Consider the following 18,509-nt stretch of genomic DNA (forward strand, 5'->3'; position numbering starts at 1 on the left):
CTGCAAACTTATTAACCATGCCATGTATGTTCTCATCCAAATGCACAAGAAAACGTGTGTGAATCCAACAGTGATGGATATTGGTCACTCGTCCATCCCACTGACCCACCAAAGTCCTTAATCCCACCTCAACCTCACCACAAACCATGATGTCTGGACATCGAATAATATTCTGCAATCCGACCTTATAGCCACAGTCAACATTTTTCTTCTTTTCACTACATTCCTCAATTCACACTCCATCATCGACCCATCTAGCTTCCAACTGAACACATCCTACCTTCTACCTACCTACCTGCCTCAGCCATCAGCCCTCAGCTCCACCGTCTCAACATTTGCCCCTTCTCTCCTCTGAAATATATGCAGCTGTTAAATGAAGGGTGGCACGGTACAGTAGCATAGCGGTAGAGCTACTGCCTTACAGTACCAGACACCCTGGTTCCAACCCGATTTCGGGTGTTTGTACCGAGTTTGTATGTTCTCCACATGACTTGCTTACGTTTTCTCCGAGATCTTTGGTTTCCTCCCACAATCCAAAGACGCACCGGTTTGTAGGTTAATTGGCTTGGTATATTGGTAAATTGTCGCTAGTGTGTGTAGGATGGTGTTAATGTGCAGGGATTGCTGATCGGTGTAGACTCGGTGGGCCGAAGGACTTGTTTTTGCGCTGTGTCTCTAAACTAAACGAAACTAAACTAAAGGGTCTCGACCTAAAACATCGCATAACAATTCCCTCCATAGATGCTGCCTGACCAGCTGGGTTCTTCCAGCACTTTGTGTTTTGCTCAAGATTCCAGCATCTGCAGTTCCTTTTGTCACCATGCAACTCACATTTGTCTCTTTTTAAACAGTCCATGGTAGTGCATTTCCCGAAGTCACAGGTCTTTCTCTAAGTGTTTTGTATTAACAGAGTTCCTATCCTTTCATTCTTATTCCCTATTTTATTTTCACCTTTCACTATTTGGTAGATTTTCTTGCCCTTGGAAGTGTTCCCAACAGCCGGAACTTCCCTGAGGAGTGAAAGTAAATTAGAGAAAGTCAGTGAAGCATGCATTGTTCATGTCTCATCAGTGAAGATAGCTGAATGGGTCAAAATGCCCTTTTCAATTCCCTTGCTAGAATAATTTGTTGCATTCACATCCATCTGGTAAAATAGTTCAGTTTAAACTCTGAGTCTCTTTGCTGTGCTGGGCAGCTTAGTTCCCCAATGTCTGAGTTAATAGCAAGGAGCTATGTGCATATTTATACTAGGAGATTGGATTCAGACAACTTCATGGTCAGACTCCATGCTTGAGGTGAAGTGACTCATTGCTCAGACACAAACCTCTCATTTACACCGGTCTATTTACACTTTTGTCACAATTCCACAAATGAGTCTTGGAACAGAAAACAGATAAATAGCAAGAACACAAACATCAAACTGTTTGTGTTGCTTCAGCCTACAGAAAGGTTCAGCTGCGGTAACAGCTTGGCTCTGTTGAAAACTACTGACAGATCAATGTAGCTTAGAATCACATTGAATCCACGTCTCACTGAACTGAAACCCACCAACCCCCCTCCACTTGAACCAAGTCTGTTAGTTGCAATGAAAGGAAGGCAGTGTACAGTGCACCTCTTCCAGATTTGGTTCCTGGTCCATTGCTTTGTGTAATGTACCAGTGATTGGGTACACGTAGAGGCCACCATTAAAAAAATATATATAGAGAAGTCCGAAAACTAAATGTGGTCAACAGTGCTCACATTAAGCTCTGAGGAGATGTTTAACTGGGCAAATAGAACGCAAAACGGAAAATAACTCAACACAGAAAATCCATGTGGGGAAGGCAGAAGAGAGGGGGAGCAGTTAAATGGTAGAAAACCAAGTAGTGCAGAGAAACAGAAAGGTATGGGAGCATTTCCCACAGATCCACAAGAAGTAGAGAAGCTGCACACAAATGCAATGCTGGCTGTTATCCAGATGATGCAGGGGGAGAGCGGGGAAGTGGTGTCAGCTCCGGGCAAGCAGAAGTTAGGGGCCATCAGGGCGGTCAGACCCACATCTGATCACTACAGGCATCTGAGAGGGTGCCGAGGAGATGTTGCAGGTTCAAGAGAACATTGACTGTCTGGATAAAATGGCTACAGTAGGACTGTTCCCTGTGGCATTACGGGGAATGAAATGAATGATATTATGAGAGGCCAAGAGAGTGGTGGGTGAAAATCATTTAGACTACTTTAGTGATAGAGTATGGAAACAGACCCTTCAGTCCACCAAGTCCATGCCAAACAGTGATCACCCCGTATAGTAGCACTATCCAACACACTAGGGACAATTTTACAATTTTACTTGAACAAATCAACCCACAAACCATGTATTTGGAGTGTGGGAGGAAACATGGCGAAAACCAACACAACTAACTTTCAAGAGAGAGTTAGATTTATCTCTTAGGGCAAAGGGAATCAAAGGATATGGGGAAAAAGCAGGAACAGGGTACTGATTTTGGATGATCAGCCATGATCATAATGAATGGCGGTGCTGGCTCGAAGGGCTGAATGGCCTACTCCTGCACCTATTTTCTATGTTTCTATGTTCTTATGTTTCACACAGTCACATAGAGAATGTGCAAACTCCGTACAGACAGCACCCGTAGTCAGGATTGAACCCGTGTCTCTGGCGCTGTAAGGCAGTGTCACTGTGCTGCCGTTCAGTAATATTGCCCCCTGATTTATTAACATCCATTTTATACTTTAGACTTTTTTCTCTTTTTATAATTTTTTTTCAATGTAATTATTGTAATTATTGGCTTCCACTCTCAGGACGGATGTTGCTTGCATTCCTTTTCTTTGTTTCGGCAGTTGGAAATGAAAACAAAGTACCTTATTGGAAAGTTGCACATTGGGCCTTGCCCTCAGGTGAAGCTCAGCTCTGCATGAGAGAGATCCCAGGGATTGGAGGACATTTTCAATTCTGGTGTCTATCATGTTTAATGTCTGTGGAGTTGGAATCATCCTGCAGCAACTCTGAATTAGAAGCTGCACTTTGGACAAATTCTGCTACTAATTTTGAATGTGAAAGTATGTACAACCTGAGTGAGCCGATGTCAGATGAGGTGTGGTACAGATGTGATAAGGGGGATTCTGAGAAGCTAGCCCGATGTCGACAGAACAGCAACAATTCTAGGAAATGGACATGACGTTGGCAGGAGAAGGTTTATCTCAGGAAAAAGACAAGGAATAGACAGGCAAGGAGTATCCTGTATCAACACATCGTAGTGCCTCACGTGCTAATAGCATGTTATTGTAGATAGGGTTGGGAGTACACCCAATCACCACACTCTTATCCCACTCCGTGAAGGTAAACTGACCACGAGTCACCGACTCGTTAAAATCAGAGAAATCAGAGAAAAATAAACACAGTCACGTCTGATAGAGAGCGGGCAGTAGTTGCAATGGGTCTTCAGGTGGGTCTCCATTTGTCCACTCCCAACGTCAGGCACTCGTGCACACATGCACGTACTTACACACACACACACACACACACACACAGGCACGCACACACAGGCACAAACAGACACACACACACACACACACACACACACACACACACACACACACACACACACAGGCACGCACACACAGGCACAAACAGAGACACACACACACACACACACACACACTCACACTGACACACACACACACACACGCACTGACACACACTCACACTGACACACACACACACTCACACTGACACACATACAGAGATACAGACACACGCACACACGCACACACACACAGACACACACACACACACACACAGAGGCAGACACACAGACACTGACACGCACACACACACACACACACAAACACACACACACACACACACACACACACACACACACACACACACACACACACACACACACACACACACACACACACACACACACACACACACGCACACCCTCCCCCAAATCAAAAGAGGATCTGCAACATCACATGTGGCAGGACCTGTCTTCGGTGTCAGAGGCGGCTCTCATCACGAGAGGAGTTGCCCACCGCACCATCGCCATCTGTCAGGGAGACCAACTGTGGCATCTGCACAGCTCCATCCCCAGCTCCTGGGCCTCAAAGTGAAGCAAAAACACTGACTTACAAAGGGCGTGCATCAACTCCTAAAGTATCGCAACCTACAGGGTCTAAGATCGAGGTTGGGATATAGTACTGTCTAGGTGTCTCTAGATGTCTCTCTTTCACTTGGCAGCACGGTGGCTCAGTGGTATACTTGCTGCCTTACATCGCTTTCAGCGCCAGGAACCCAGGTTAGATCCTGACTACGGGTGCCGTCTGTATGGAGTTTGTACGTTCTCCCCATGACCACGTGGGTTTTCCCCGAGATCTTCTGTTTCCCCCACACTCCAAAGACGTACAGGTTTGTAGGTTAATTGATGTGGTTTCAATGTAAAGCAATTGTCCCTGGTGTGTGGAGGATAGCGTTAATATGCAGGGATTACTGGTCAGTGTAGACACGGAGGGCCAAAGGGCCTGTTTCCACGCTCTATCTCTAAACTAATCTAAACTAAACACATTGAGTTAAATGGTCTGCTTCTTTCTTGAGTGATTTTCTCTCCAACCTCTCCTGTATCATTTTGTTTCTTTCTCCTTTAAGATGTTGTCTTTATTGGATCTAAGATCTCTGTTTCAACTGGTCCACATCGGCCTGAATATCATATTCCTACCAATCTCTGTGTGAAGAAGTCTCTCCTGTTTAAATTATCTCTGCAATGGGTTGAAGATTCACACCGTCCACCAAGCAATTCATCAGTCCATCCACCTGTGAAATGACCCAAGCTTGTCCTCTCTTGGTGGTGACTGGGCCTCTCTCATTCAGTGGCCACCTGTAGATGATGGGTATTCGGGAGAGTGCGCAGGCTGCTTTTCTGGCCTGTTCTCTTGCACAACTAAACTGCCTATTGTGGTGAGGTCAGGTGAGGTTGGTGACTCAGTTCACATCGACACAACCTGTCCTCCGATAGATCTCCAACAATGCTGAGATGTTCTTGTGCTCCCAGCAACCATCCACGGCAAACAGGCATTCCAAACGGCTCGGAAAGTTAGTTCCCACTGTAAATAACAATATTCCGGGGCCTGTACTCACTGGAGTTTAATAGGATGAGGGGGAACCTCAATGAAACTTACTGAATAGTGAAAAGCTTGGATAGAGTGGATGTGGAGAGAATGTTTCCACTAGTGGGAGAGTCTAGGACTGGACGCCATAGCCTCAGAATTAAAGGACATTCTTTTAGGAAGGAGATGAGGAGGGATTTATTTAGTCAGAGGGTGGCAAATCTGTGGAATTCTTTGCCACAGAAGGCTGCAGAGGCCAATTCAATGGATATTTTTAAGGTGGAGATAGATAGGTTCTTGATTAGTACGGGTGTCAGGGGTTATGGGATGAAGGCAGGAGAATGGGGATAGGAGGGAGAGATAGATCAGTCATGATTGAATGGCGGAGTAGACTTGATGGGCCGAATGGCCCAATTCTGCTCCTATCAATTATGCCCATATTCCCCAAAATGCTGATGTTCTACAAATTTAGATTGAAAACGTTTAAGAAGAAATAAGTAAATGGTTTTGAGACTCACAGGAATATTTACTTACTGTTTTGCTCCCCAAAAAACTACAACAAATAAACAAATAAATTATTTTCAGAGTTTTTCCACTTGGAATAAACGTTCTGGTTCCTCTTGGCATTGGTGTGTCGATGTTTGTGTCTAATTATTCACAGACGAGGATCATTTTTTATGTAACTTTATTCATTGGCTTATGCAGTTCTATCTTTGCTTTTATAGAATTGCCAAGCACTGAAAATAAGTTCAGTGACGACTTTAATCCAAAATTTCACACTACGATTCCTCAAGTATTGATTTTTTTTTCTAGATCATGAGGTCAGAATAAGTAGTGCTGATAATTCGGCATCCCTTACATCCAGCTCATCCTTAATGTGGGCTCTGGATCAAAAAGATTTCACCAAACAAAGCCCATTTCATCTCACACTTCACCCTCAGCGTGACCTGCAGATAATTGATAGAAGGAATATAAATTGTGTGACACTGTTCATAACCCCAGGATGCCTGAACGGACTTTACAGCTAATTAAGTACTTTTGAAACGTTGTCACTGTTGAAGGGAAACCATTCTCAATTGAACAGAAGCATCAAGTGATGGTGGCCAGATCTCTCCCAGTAACGGTACGTTTACTCCTGTTGCAGGTAACGAAAATGAAGACAGAGAAGATCAAGTATTGTTGAGAGAGGACACTGCATCATTCGAAGAGCAGGAGGCGGAGAACAAGACTGGGAGTCACACCCCACCAGCAGATACCATAACGTGTAAGTCCAGTTACTTGTCATACTCTGGCTTCTCCTCACTCTCCTTTATCTGCCACCCAAGGCATTGTTATTGAGAACCGCACACCAGGTCCAGGGTTACAATGATACTGGGTCCCAACAGACTGAAGTGTACAGTTCATGATGGGTTCATGATCTTTGGTCCTGTTTAGAAGCTGAATGAACTATGATGGTTATAATGAAAACTGAACTGGCATCAGAACAATTTCTACACGCAATTTCTACAGAAGACTCTGCTCTCAGGCCAAAAATGTACTGAGGCCAATTTTGGTAACTCTACTATAGTAAAGTTCAGGTCAATCAAATCAATACAAACCAAGGATCTATTCTGTACGATACGGTACAATATGATATGGTACAATACGATATGGTACAATACGATATGATACAATACAATACGGTACAATACGATATGATACAATACGATATGATACAATACAATACGGTACAATACGATATGATACAATACGATATGATACTATACGATATGGTACAATACGATATGATACAATACAATACGGTACAATACGATATGATACAATACGATATGGTACAATACGATATGATACAATACAATACGGTACAATACGATATGATACAATACAATATGATACAATACGATATGATACAATACGATATGGTACAATACGATATGATACAATACAATATGATACAATACGATATGATACAATACGATATGGTACAATACGATATGATACAATACAATACGGTACAATACGATATGATACAATACAATATGATACAATACGATATGATACAATACGATATGGTACAATACGATATGGTACAATACGATATGATACAATACAATACGGTACAATACGATATGATACAATACGATATGATACAATACAATACGGTACAATACGATATGGTACAATACGATAGAACGTTATTTATCCCAGGAGGGAAATTAATCTGCCAACAGTCAGAAAACACAAGATAAATGAAACATGAAATCAATGTGACGAATGGAAAGGATTGGGGATGTGCAAAGAATGGGGTTGGGGTGGTAGGGGAGTCAGTCTACCTCATGACAGAAGGGGGAGGAATTGTACAGTTTGGTAGACACAGGGAAGAAGGATCTCCTGTGGCGTTCTGTGCTGCATCTTGGTGGAACCAGTCTGTTGCTGAAGGTACTCCTCAGGTTGACCAGTGTGTCATGGAGGGGGTGAGCTGTATTGTCCAGGATGCTCCGCAGTTTGAGGAACATCCTCCCCTCCAAGACCACCTCCCATGAACCCAACTTTGTTAATCCGACTGCATTGATTTGGGTGTTCCACCTCACTGGGTACTCTGGAGTGATGATCATGTGGTGGTACTGTGTTGGTTTCTTCATGTGATTTATTGGCACCAGGTGATAAAATGAGCTGTAACAGCAGGGGCATGGCACAGTTCCCACCCGAGGGAGGCAAAAGCAAGGAGAGGAGAAAAGGAGGAAATAAATGAGGGAGAAGCTGTGTGTGAGTTGGTGAGGGGGAGAGGGAGCAAAGGAGTCAGTCAAAGTGGTTTTATCAATGCCCTCACTAGGTTTCAGAGGGCCATTCGCCGGAGGCTTAGGACCAATTTTGCCTCCTAGCTGGGTAAAGTATCTGAAAATGGACACAAGAAGCTGGAGTAACTCCCGGGTCAGACAACATCTCTGAAGAAAAGGAATGGGTGACGTTTTGTGTCGAGACCCTTCTTCAGACTGAGAGTCAGGGGAAAGGGAAACGTGAGATACAGACGGTGATGTAGAGAGAGATAGAACAAATGAATGAAAGATATGCAAAAAAGTGACGATGATGAAGGAAACGGGCCATTGTTAGCGGTGTGTTGGAATGGAATGGAATGGAATGGAAGACTTTATTGTCACATGTGACTAGGCACAGTGAGATTCTTTGCTGCATACCCAATGTATACAAACAGTGGCCACCTACGATGCTGAGAAAGTTACAGAGCATGCCGGCTCCCCCTTATGTTCCCTCCCACCCCACCCCCATGAGTTGCAGACAATAACACTCAACAAGACGACTTTGAAGCTAGCCTGACAAGGATGGGGGAGTGCCGTAGAGAGAGTATCTGAACGTTGAGTGTTGAATTAAGGGTGGAAAAGTGAAAAATAGTTCAAAGAAGTTTCTTCCTTCTCAAGACAATCCTGGGTTCCTGGCTGCCAGGATCTCATCGTTTTGCTGGAGGTCATCCCCTCAGAATTAAAGGACGTTCCTTTAGGAACCTCTTTGTAAACACTAATGCCCAGCCTTGGCTGGTGACTGGTCCCAGCAGATGATCCTGGACATCCTGAGCATCATGGAGATGGCCACATTGGCCCTCCAGATGACCACTGAGAAAGTCCAAGCAAAGGTGGCCAGAGGCCCAACTGAAAGCAGGAGTCCTGTCTGCACACTTGCCCAATGGCTTGAAGAGCCCAGACAAAACGCTTGCACTGTCCACTTCCAACTTGGACTGTTGGCAATCTGACCTCCTTATCATTGTGTATCAAACAGTGGCACAGATGGTAATGCTTAGAAAACCCCACCGTACAGTATGGGCCTCATTAAGTGCTTAAGTGCATTCATTCTTTCATACCAATCTCCATCAGAGTCTCCAGAATGTGCTTTTCATTTGGCAACAAACCTGATTCTTGTCTGTAATTGTACCGCCCGGCAGGTGGTATAATCACTCAGCTGTCAGCAGGCAGGCACGGCGTGTGGCCCAGAGAGAATGTCACGCCACCTTCCTGGGGGACAGGGGGAGCAACGCAGGAACAAAGCTTAAACAACAGAAAGAAGCTAGACAAAATGCTGGAGTAACTCAGCGGGCCAGGCAGCATCTCGGGAGAGAAGGAATGGGTGATGTTTCAGGTCGAGACCCTTCTTCAGACTCAGTCTCAACCTGAAACGTCACCCATTCCTTTTTAGTTTTGTTTAGAGATACAGCACGGAAACAGGCCCTTCGGCCCACTGGGTCCGCGCTGACCAGCGATCCCGCATATTAACACTATCCTACACACACTAGGGACAGTTTTTACATTTACCAAGCCAATTAACCTACATACCTGTACATCTTTGGAGTGTGGAAGAATCCCCACGCAGGTCATGGGGAGAACGTGCAAACTCCGTACAGGCAGCACCCGTAGTCGGCATGGAACCTGGGTCTCCGGTATTGCAAGGGATGTAAGTCTATCACTGCACCACCCTGCCACCCTAATCCTTCTCTCCAGAGATGCTGCCTGTTCCGCTGAGTTACTCCAGCATTTTGTGTCTATCTTCGTTGTAAACCAGCATCTGCAGTTCCTTCCTACACACCTTGAATAACAGACATGGGTATAAAGCATGGCAAGTGAGATAAGCAACTTTGATTGTCATTGTTCACAGTGCAAACAAGATAAAATGGGCATATTGTGATTGTTATTATTGCAATAACAAGCCTGGAGTAAATGTCTGTGGGTTCAAAGGATTTTTCTAATTGATGTAACCGGATAACATCTTCAGAATATTTTTGTGGTTAAAAACTGTGATAGAAATCTGTTCCCCGGCCTGCTGCTGAGGCTCCTGGTGTAACCACACTCGCTTGTCATGACTGCCTCTGTATCTACTCTGATGCTCCACCAATATTAAGGCAACGTCTGTGTGGTGGGAAGGGTAGAGTGGGAATATTTTGGGCCGTTGTTAGGAATGGGAGTCAAGGGAAGCATTGGTGTACAGAATGTGCCTGCTCTGGCCACTTTACATGACAGTTAACAGTTAACGTTAAACTAAAGTCACGTAAAGCCCAGAGCGTGTAACGGAAACAGGTTCCCTCCTCCAAAGGACATTAGGAACCTACTTGTATTTTTATGACAATCTAATTGCTTCATGATCATTTTTCTTCAAATTGAATTCAAATTGTCAACCTGCCATGGTGTGATTGAAGATCCCATTGTCTAGTTTATTAATCCAAGCCATCTACATTACTGGTCCCAAGGTATGAGCTGTAAAGTATCTGACGGCATCTTGTTACCGCATGGTCAGAGAGAGCTGGGCAGCGTGGTGACTGAGCACAGAAACCTTTGAATCCCCCACGGTAACCAGTTACATGTCTCTTCGGTTGACCATAGTGAAGTTCTCCTGCAAGAACAAATGGGAACCCCTATCAAATAACAGTGAAAAATAATTTGTTCCAAAAATGGTTGAACAGAATCCAAGGTGGATATGTGCTAGAAGTCATACCCTCGGAATTAAAGGACGTTCCTACAGGAAGGAGATGGGGAGAAAGTTCTTTAGTCAGAGGGAGGTGAATCTGTGGAGGCCAAGTCAATGGATATTTTTAATACAGAGATAGATAGAACCTTGATTAGTACAGGTGTCAGAGGTTATGGAAAGGATGGGGTTAGGAGGGAGAGATAGATCAGCCACGATTGAATGGCGGAATAGACCTAATGGGCCGCATAGCCTAATTCTGCTCCTATTACTTATGACCTTATGCGTTGATCCTCATGGCAGGACTTTCATATGAAGTCCTGGGATGGCAGAACTTTCATATGAAGAAAGACTGGATAGACTCTGTTTGTACTCGCTGGGATTTAGAAGATTAAGGGGGGATCTTATAGAAACTTACAAAATTCTTAAAGGGTTGGACAGGCTAGATGCAGGAAGATTGTTCCCGATGATGGGGAAGTCCAGAACAAGGGGTCACAGTTTAAGGATAAGGGGAAGTCTTTTAGGACAGAGATGAGAACGTTTTTTTTCACACAGAGAGTGGTGAATCTGTGGAATTCTCTGCCACAGAAGGTAGTTGAGGACAGTTCATTGGCTATATTTAAGAGGGAGTTAGATGTGGCCCTTGTGGCTAAAGGGATCGGGGGGTATGGAGAGAAGGCAGGTACAGGATACTGAGTTGGATGAATGGCGGTGCAGGCTCGAAGGGCCGAATGACCTACTCCTGCACCTATTTTCTATGTTTCTATGTTTCAACAACTGCAGAAACTAATGGAGGATGCTCATATTATCTTCTTTTGCAATTTGCCAATGGTTCGGAGTGAGTGATTGTCTCTGGAGTTGAAGGAATCACTGCAATGCTTCACGGTAAGGAATGGTGTGAGGTTGACTTGGGCAAACATAGGACAAGATCATTCAGCAGCGTTTTAGATGAGAACAAAATCTGCCATTGAAAGAAATGAAACTGGTGGATAAATCAATCAGGCAGCTTGAATTTATCAAAGCCAAGCTAAGTTTGTCAGAGTACTGAAATCTGTGAAGTAGTGGCCTATCTATCGTGTGGATGAAAGTAAATACATCTGCACAAAGGGCAATTGCACTTTTGGGCAGTTTGAACAAAAATGGGGTAGTGTGGAATAAATCAGTTGTGATAAACCTGCACCTTTGCTCAGCCACAGTTAAAACACTGCAGATGTCATTGTCCCATTACAGATAGGCCGTGAAAACAGTGGATTCACCAGAGATGGGAATGGGAAATGATAATCATGAGAAGAGACTAGAAACACTGGAACTAACCCTCCTAGCAAGCAAGCCTAAGAAGAACATGTCTGGTATTTTTAAAACATAAAATTTTTAGATAGGCTCAATAGGGAACAATTATCTCTTCGAAATATCAAAGACTGGAGGGCATAGTTTTAAGGTCAGAGTTCAAATGAGGGTAAAATTTCTACACAAAGTGGTAGGTGCCTGGAACATGCTGCCAGGTGTGGTGGTGAAATACGTGGTGAGAGTGGTATTTGAAAGTCTTTTGGATAGGTACATAGACAGTAGGGTTGCCAACTGTCCCGGATTAGCCGGGACATCCCGTATTTTGGGATAAATTGGTTTGTCCCTTACGTTTGTCCCACCCTTGCCCCTGGTTTGTCCCACCCTTGCCCCTAGTTTGTCCCACCCTTGTCCCTTATTAGGCCCGGGAGGAGCTGTAGGCCCAGGGGGCGCTGTAGACCCCGACACTGTAGGCCCAGGGGGCGCTGTAGGCCCCGACACTGTAGGCCCCGACGCTGTAGGTCCCGGCAGTTTAGGTCCCTAAACATTAGGTTTCTGACATGTTAACTCCGGACAGTGTAGGTCTGGACAGTGTAGGTCTGGACAGTGTAGGTCTGGACAGTGCAGGTCCAGAGGCCCAGGCGCTGCCTAATGGAGGTTGCATAGCAACCCGCCCCCCCGGCCTGGGTGGCCGCCATTGGTCGAGCGGGAGCACGTGGCCGCTGGCTGGGTGAGGTCACGTGGGGCGCGGGGCTGTGACTTCACTTTGTCCCGTATTTGGGAGTGAGATAGTTGCCATCCTTAATAGACAGGCACCTGGAAATGCAGGGATATGGATCATGTGCAGGCAGAGGAGATTAGCTCAACTTAGCATCATGTTTGATGGGGACATTGTGGGCGGAACGGTCTGTTCCTGTGCTGCACTGTTCTATATTTTATGATCTATGACATCTAGTGCCAAGGGTAATTGAAGTAAAGTAAGTCCCAAGGTAAAGTAAATTTGAAGTAAAGTAAATTTGGAGAGAGATGAAGAGATTTTTTTCTTTCTTTACATGTTAGGTTGTTGGAACAGGATGCTTTGTCATCGGGGGGGTAGTTCATACAAGAGAATAACATCAGGAACAAGAGAAGGCTCCTCTCCGCTCTGACGAATATCAACATCATCTCAGATCTGGCACCTCAGCTCCATTTCCCCCTGCCCAATGATAAGATACATAGATACATAGACAATAGGTGCAGGAGTAGGCCATTCGGCCCTTCGAGCCAGCACTGCCATTCAATGTGATCATGGCTGATCATACTCAATCAGTACCCCGTTCCTGCCTTCTCCCCATATCCCTTGATTCCGCTAGCCCTAGCACTAACAAAGGTAATGCCACTGTGGTGATGGGGGATTTCAATATGCAGGTAGACTGGGAAAATCAGGTTGGTTCTGGACCCCAAGAAAGAGAGTTTGTAGAGTGCCTCCGAGCAGCTTGTACTGGCGCCTACCAGAGAAAAGGCAATTTGGGATTTAGTGTTGTCCAATGAACCAGATTTAATAAGAGAACTCGAGGTAAAGGAACCGCTTGGAGGTAGTGATCATAATATGATTAGTTTTAATCTGCAATTTGAGAAGGAGAAAGTTAAATCGGAAGTGTCAGTGTTGCAGTTGAACAAAGGGGACTATGAAGGCATGAGAGAGGAAATGGCCAAGGTCGACTGGAAAGGAATCCTAGCAGGAATGACGGTGGAACAGCAATGGCAGGAATTTCTGGGCATTATCCGGAAGACGCGGGATCATTTCATTCCAAAGAGGAAGAAAGATTCTAAGGGGAGTAGGAGGCAACCGTGGCTGACAAGGGAAGTTAGGGATGGAATAAAACTAAAATAAAAGATGTATAACACAGCAAAGAGTAGCTGGAAGCCAGAGGACTGGGAAACTTTCAAAGGACAACAGAAGGTAACAAAACGGGCAATACGGGCTGAAAAGATAAAGTACGAAGAGAAGCTGGCCAAGAATATAAAGGACAGTAAAAGTATCTTTTGAAATTATTATGGGTAACAAGGAAGACACAAACAATCTGCCAGATATACTAGAGGACAGAGGATCTAGGGGGGTAGAGGAACTGAAAGAAATTTGCATTAGGCGAGAAATAGTATTGGGTAGACCAATGGGACTGAAGGATGATAAATCCCCTGGGCCTGATGGTCTGCATCCCAGGGTACTCAGGGAGGTGGCTCTAGAAATAGTGGATGCATTGGTGATCATTTTCCAATGTTCAATAGATTCAGCATCAGTTCCTGTGGATTGGAGGATAGCTAATGTTATCCCACTTTTCAAGAAAAGAGCGAGAGAGAAAACGGGGAATTATAGACCAGTTAGCCTGACATCGGTGGTGGGGAAGATGCTGGAGTCAATTATTAAAGAGGTAATAACTCATTACCTCGTTAATAATAACGGTGGTAACAATGGTGCATTTGGATAGCAGTAAAAGGATTGGTCCAAGTCAGCATGGATTTATGAAAGGGAAATCATGCTTGACTAATCTTCTGGAATTCTTTGAGGATGTGACAAGTAAAATGGATCAAGGGGAGCCAGTGGATGTAGAGTATTTAGACTTTCAGAAAGCCTTTGATAAGGTCCCACACGGGAGATTGGTGAGCAAAATTAGAGCATATGGTATTGGGGGTAGTGTTGACATGGATAGAGAATTGGTTGGCAGACAGGAAGCAAAGAGTGGAAATAAACGGGTCCTTTTCAGAATCGGTGTTGGGGCCGCAACTGTTCACCATATATATTAATGATTTGGATGAAGGAATTTGAAGTTACACTAGCAAGTTTGCAGATGACACAAAGCTGGGTGGCAGTGTGAACTGCGAAGAGGATGTTAGGAGGTTGCAGGGTGACCTGGACAGGTTGAGTGAGTGGGCAGATGCGTGGCAGATGCAGTACAATATAGATAAATGTGAGGTTATCCACGTTTGCGGCAAAAACAAGGAGGCAGATTTTTCTCTCAATGGTGTCAGGTTAGGTAAGGGGGAGGTGCAGCGAGATCTGGGAGTCCTTGTACAGCAATCACTGAAAGTTGGCGTGCGGGTACAGCAGGCAGTGAAGAAAGCTAATGGCATGTTGGCCTTCATAACGAGAGGATTTGTGTATAGGAATAAAGAGGTTCTTCTGCAGTTGTATAGGGCCCTGGTAAGACCACATCTAGAGTATTGTGTACAGTTTTGGTCTCCTAATTTAGGCAGTGCAGCGTAGGTTCACGAGATTGATCCCTGGGATGGCGGTACTGTCATATGAGGAAAGATTGAAAAGACTGGGCTTGTATTCACTGGAGTTTAGAAGGATGAGAGGGGATCTTATAGAGACGTATAAAATTATAAAAGGACTCCCCATATCCCTCGATTCTACTAGCCGCTAGAGCTCTACCTAACTCTCTTATAAATTCATCCAGTGAATTGGCCTACACTGCCTTCTGTGGCCCAGAATTGCACAAATTAGACAATAGACAATAGGTGCAGGAGTAGGCCATTTGGCCCTTCGAGCCAGCACCACCGTTCAATGTGATCATGGCTGATCATTCTCAATCAGTACCCCGTTCCTGCCTTCTCCCCATACCCCCTAACTCCGCTATCCTTAAGAGCTCTATCTAGTTCTCTCTTGAATGCATTCAGAGACTTGGCCTCCACTGCCTTCTGAGGCAGTGAATTCCACAGATTTACAACTCTCTGACTGAAAAAGTTCTTCCTCATCTCCGTTCTAAATGGCCTACCCCTTATTCTTAAACTGTGGGCCCTGGTTCTGGTCTCCCCCAACATTGGGAACATGTTTCCTGCCTCTAACGTGTCCAACCCCTTAATAATCTTTCGATAAGATCCCCTCTCATCCTTCTAAATTCCAGAGTATACTAGCCTAGCCGCTCCAGTCTTTCAACATACGATAGTCCCGCATTCCGGGAATTAACCTAGTAAACCTACGCTGCACGCCCTCAATAGCAAGAATATCCTTCCTCAAATTTGGAGACCAAAACTGCACACAGTACTCTAGGTGCGGTCTCACTAGGGCCCTATACAACTGCAGAAGGACCTCTTTGCTCCTATACTCAACTCCTCTTGTTATGAAGGCCAACATTCCATTGGCTTTCTTCACTGCCTGCTGCACCTGCATGCTTCCTTTCAGTGACTGATGCACTAGGACACCAAGATGTCGTTGTACGTCCCCTTTTCCTAACTTGACACCATTCAGATAATAATCTGCCTTCTTATTCTTACCACCAAAGTGGATAACCTCACACATCCACATTAAACTGCATCTGCCATGCATCCGCACACTCACATAATCTGTCAAAGTCACCCTGCAACCTCATAGCATCTTCCTCACAGTTCACACTACCACCCAGCTTTGTATCATCTGCAAATTTGCTAATGTTACTTTTAATCCGTTCATCCAAGTCATTAATGTATATTGTAAATAGCTGCAGTCCCAGCACCGAGCCTTGCGGTACCCCACTAGTCACTGCCTGACAATTCTGAAAGGGACCCATTTATCCCCACTCTTTGCTTTCTGTCTGTCAACCAATTTTCTGTCCATGTCAGTACCCTACCCCCAATACCATGTGCTCTAATTTTGCCCACTAATCTCCTATGTGGGACCTTGTCGAAGGCTTTCTGAAAGTCGAGGTACACCACATCCACCGGCTCTCCCCTGTCAATTTTCCTAGTTACATCCTCAAAAAATTCCCGAAGATTAATCAAGCATGATTTCCCCTTCGTAAATCAATGCTGACTCGGAACAATCCTGTTACTGCTATCCAAATGCTCCGCAATTTCGTCTTTTATAATTGACTCCAGCATCTTCCCCACCACTGATGTCAGACTAACTGGTCTATAATTTCCCGTTTTCTCTCTCACTCCTTTCTTAAAAAGTGGGATAACATTAGCTACCCTCCAATCCACAGGAACTGATCCTTTATCTATAGAACATTGGAAAATTATCACCAATGCGTCCACAATTTCTAGAGCCACATTTTTAAGTACCCTGGGATGCAGCCCTGGGGATTTATCAGGCTTCAGTCCCATCAGTCTACCCAACACCATTTCCTGCCTAATGTGAATTTCCTTCAGTTCCTCCGTCACCCTAGGATCTCTGGCCACTAGAACATCTGGGAGATTGTTTGTATCTTCCTTAGTGAAGACAGATCCAAAGTACCGGTTCAACTCGTCTGTCATTTCCTTGTTCCCCATAATAAATTCCCCTGCTTCTGACTTCAAGAGACCCACATTTGCTTTGACTATTTGTTTTCTCTTCACATACCTAAAAAAGCTTTTTCTATCCTCCTTTATATTATTGGCTAGCTTACCCTCGTACCTCATCTTTTCTCCCCGCATTGCCTTTTTAACGGGTGCCCCTTATTGCCGTTGCCTAAATTAACAACTCTCTGGGTGGAAAAAAGTTTCTTCTCAATATAGTCAATAGTCAATAGTGGTTTATTTGTCACATACACATAAATGTGTAGTAAAATGAAACATTACCCGCAGTTAAACAATAAGACCAATAAGATTAATCAATAAAAATGCAATAACACATACAATCACAACTAACACCAAACAAAAAGAAACATCCATCACAGTGAGTCTCCTCCAGTCCCTCCTCACTGTGATGGAAGGCCAAAATGTCTTTTTCTCTTCCCTGCCGTCTTGTCCCGCGGTCAGGCTGTTGGATTTGCCACGTCGGGGCGGTCGGGGCTCCCGATATTGAAGCCGCCGCTGGGCGGTGAAAGGTCAACGGCCTATTTCAGGCCGCGCCGGACGGTGAAAGGTCCGCGGGGGGCCGACCCAAGCCCCGCGATTCGGGGCGGGCGAACACGCTGCCTCTGCCGTTGCCGGAGCTCCCGATGTCGGCCCCCATCCAGGGGTCTGCGGGCTTCCGACGTCCACGCGGCCCGCGCCGGAGCCTCCGGAGACGAGTCGCAGCCGCTCCCGCAACATCCGCAGGCAGCCAGCGCCGCAGGTGGTGAGTCCGCGCCGCGGGCTCTGCGAACCAGAGCCCCAGGTGTTCCCAGGTGAATGGCCGGTGGTAGGCCGCAACGGGAACGGAGACACGACACAGAACAAAGGTCACGTCTCCGTTCTGGAGAGAGAATGTTACAGTTCCCGTTCCCTCCCACCCCCCCCCCCCCCCCCCCAAAACATAACATACAACACTACATCATATTAAACTACAATTCAGACAAAAACAACAAAAAACACAAAAGACAGACGGACTGCAGGCAAGCCGCAGCTGCGACGGCAGCGCTGGCTCCTCCCCGTCTCACCTCAGTTTTAAATGGCCTCTCCTTTATTCAATTAGAATTAGACAATTAGACAAAAGTTACTCTTGGTTGATCGCTGACACCACAGGAGTGCTGGCGAGAAATGAAAATGCCACCGTCTCAGAGTGGACTTACCATGGGGGAAAATGGCCCACTGTGTTAGAGTGGAGATACCATGGGGGGGATTATCTCACCATCTCAGAGTGGATTTACCATGGGGGAAAATGCCCCACTGTGTTAGAGTGGAGTTACAGTGGGGGATTATCCCGCTGTGTTCCCGGTGTGTTAGAGTGGAGTTACCGTGGGGGGATTATCTTACTGTGTTCCCGGTGTGTTAGAGTGGAGTTACAGAGGGGGATTATC

General features: G+C 45.3%; 1 protein-coding gene across 1 annotated transcript in view; it reads left to right on the plus strand.

The window, feature by feature from the left end:
- Positions 1-18,509, plus strand: part of mdfi (MyoD family inhibitor) — a 96,364-nt gene that overhangs the window by 28,854 nt on the left and 49,001 nt on the right. The window contains exon 2 of the mRNA XM_078420527.1: positions 6,248-6,367. Within this exon, the coding sequence (XP_078276653.1) occupies positions 6,248-6,367 (120 nt within the window). The remainder of the gene's footprint in view (positions 1-6,247; positions 6,368-18,509) is intronic.

The sequence above is a fragment of the Rhinoraja longicauda genome, chromosome 24 (genome assembly GCF_053455715.1).
Source record: "Rhinoraja longicauda isolate Sanriku21f chromosome 24, sRhiLon1.1, whole genome shotgun sequence".
NCBI lineage: Eukaryota > Metazoa > Chordata > Chondrichthyes > Rajiformes > Arhynchobatidae > Rhinoraja > Rhinoraja longicauda.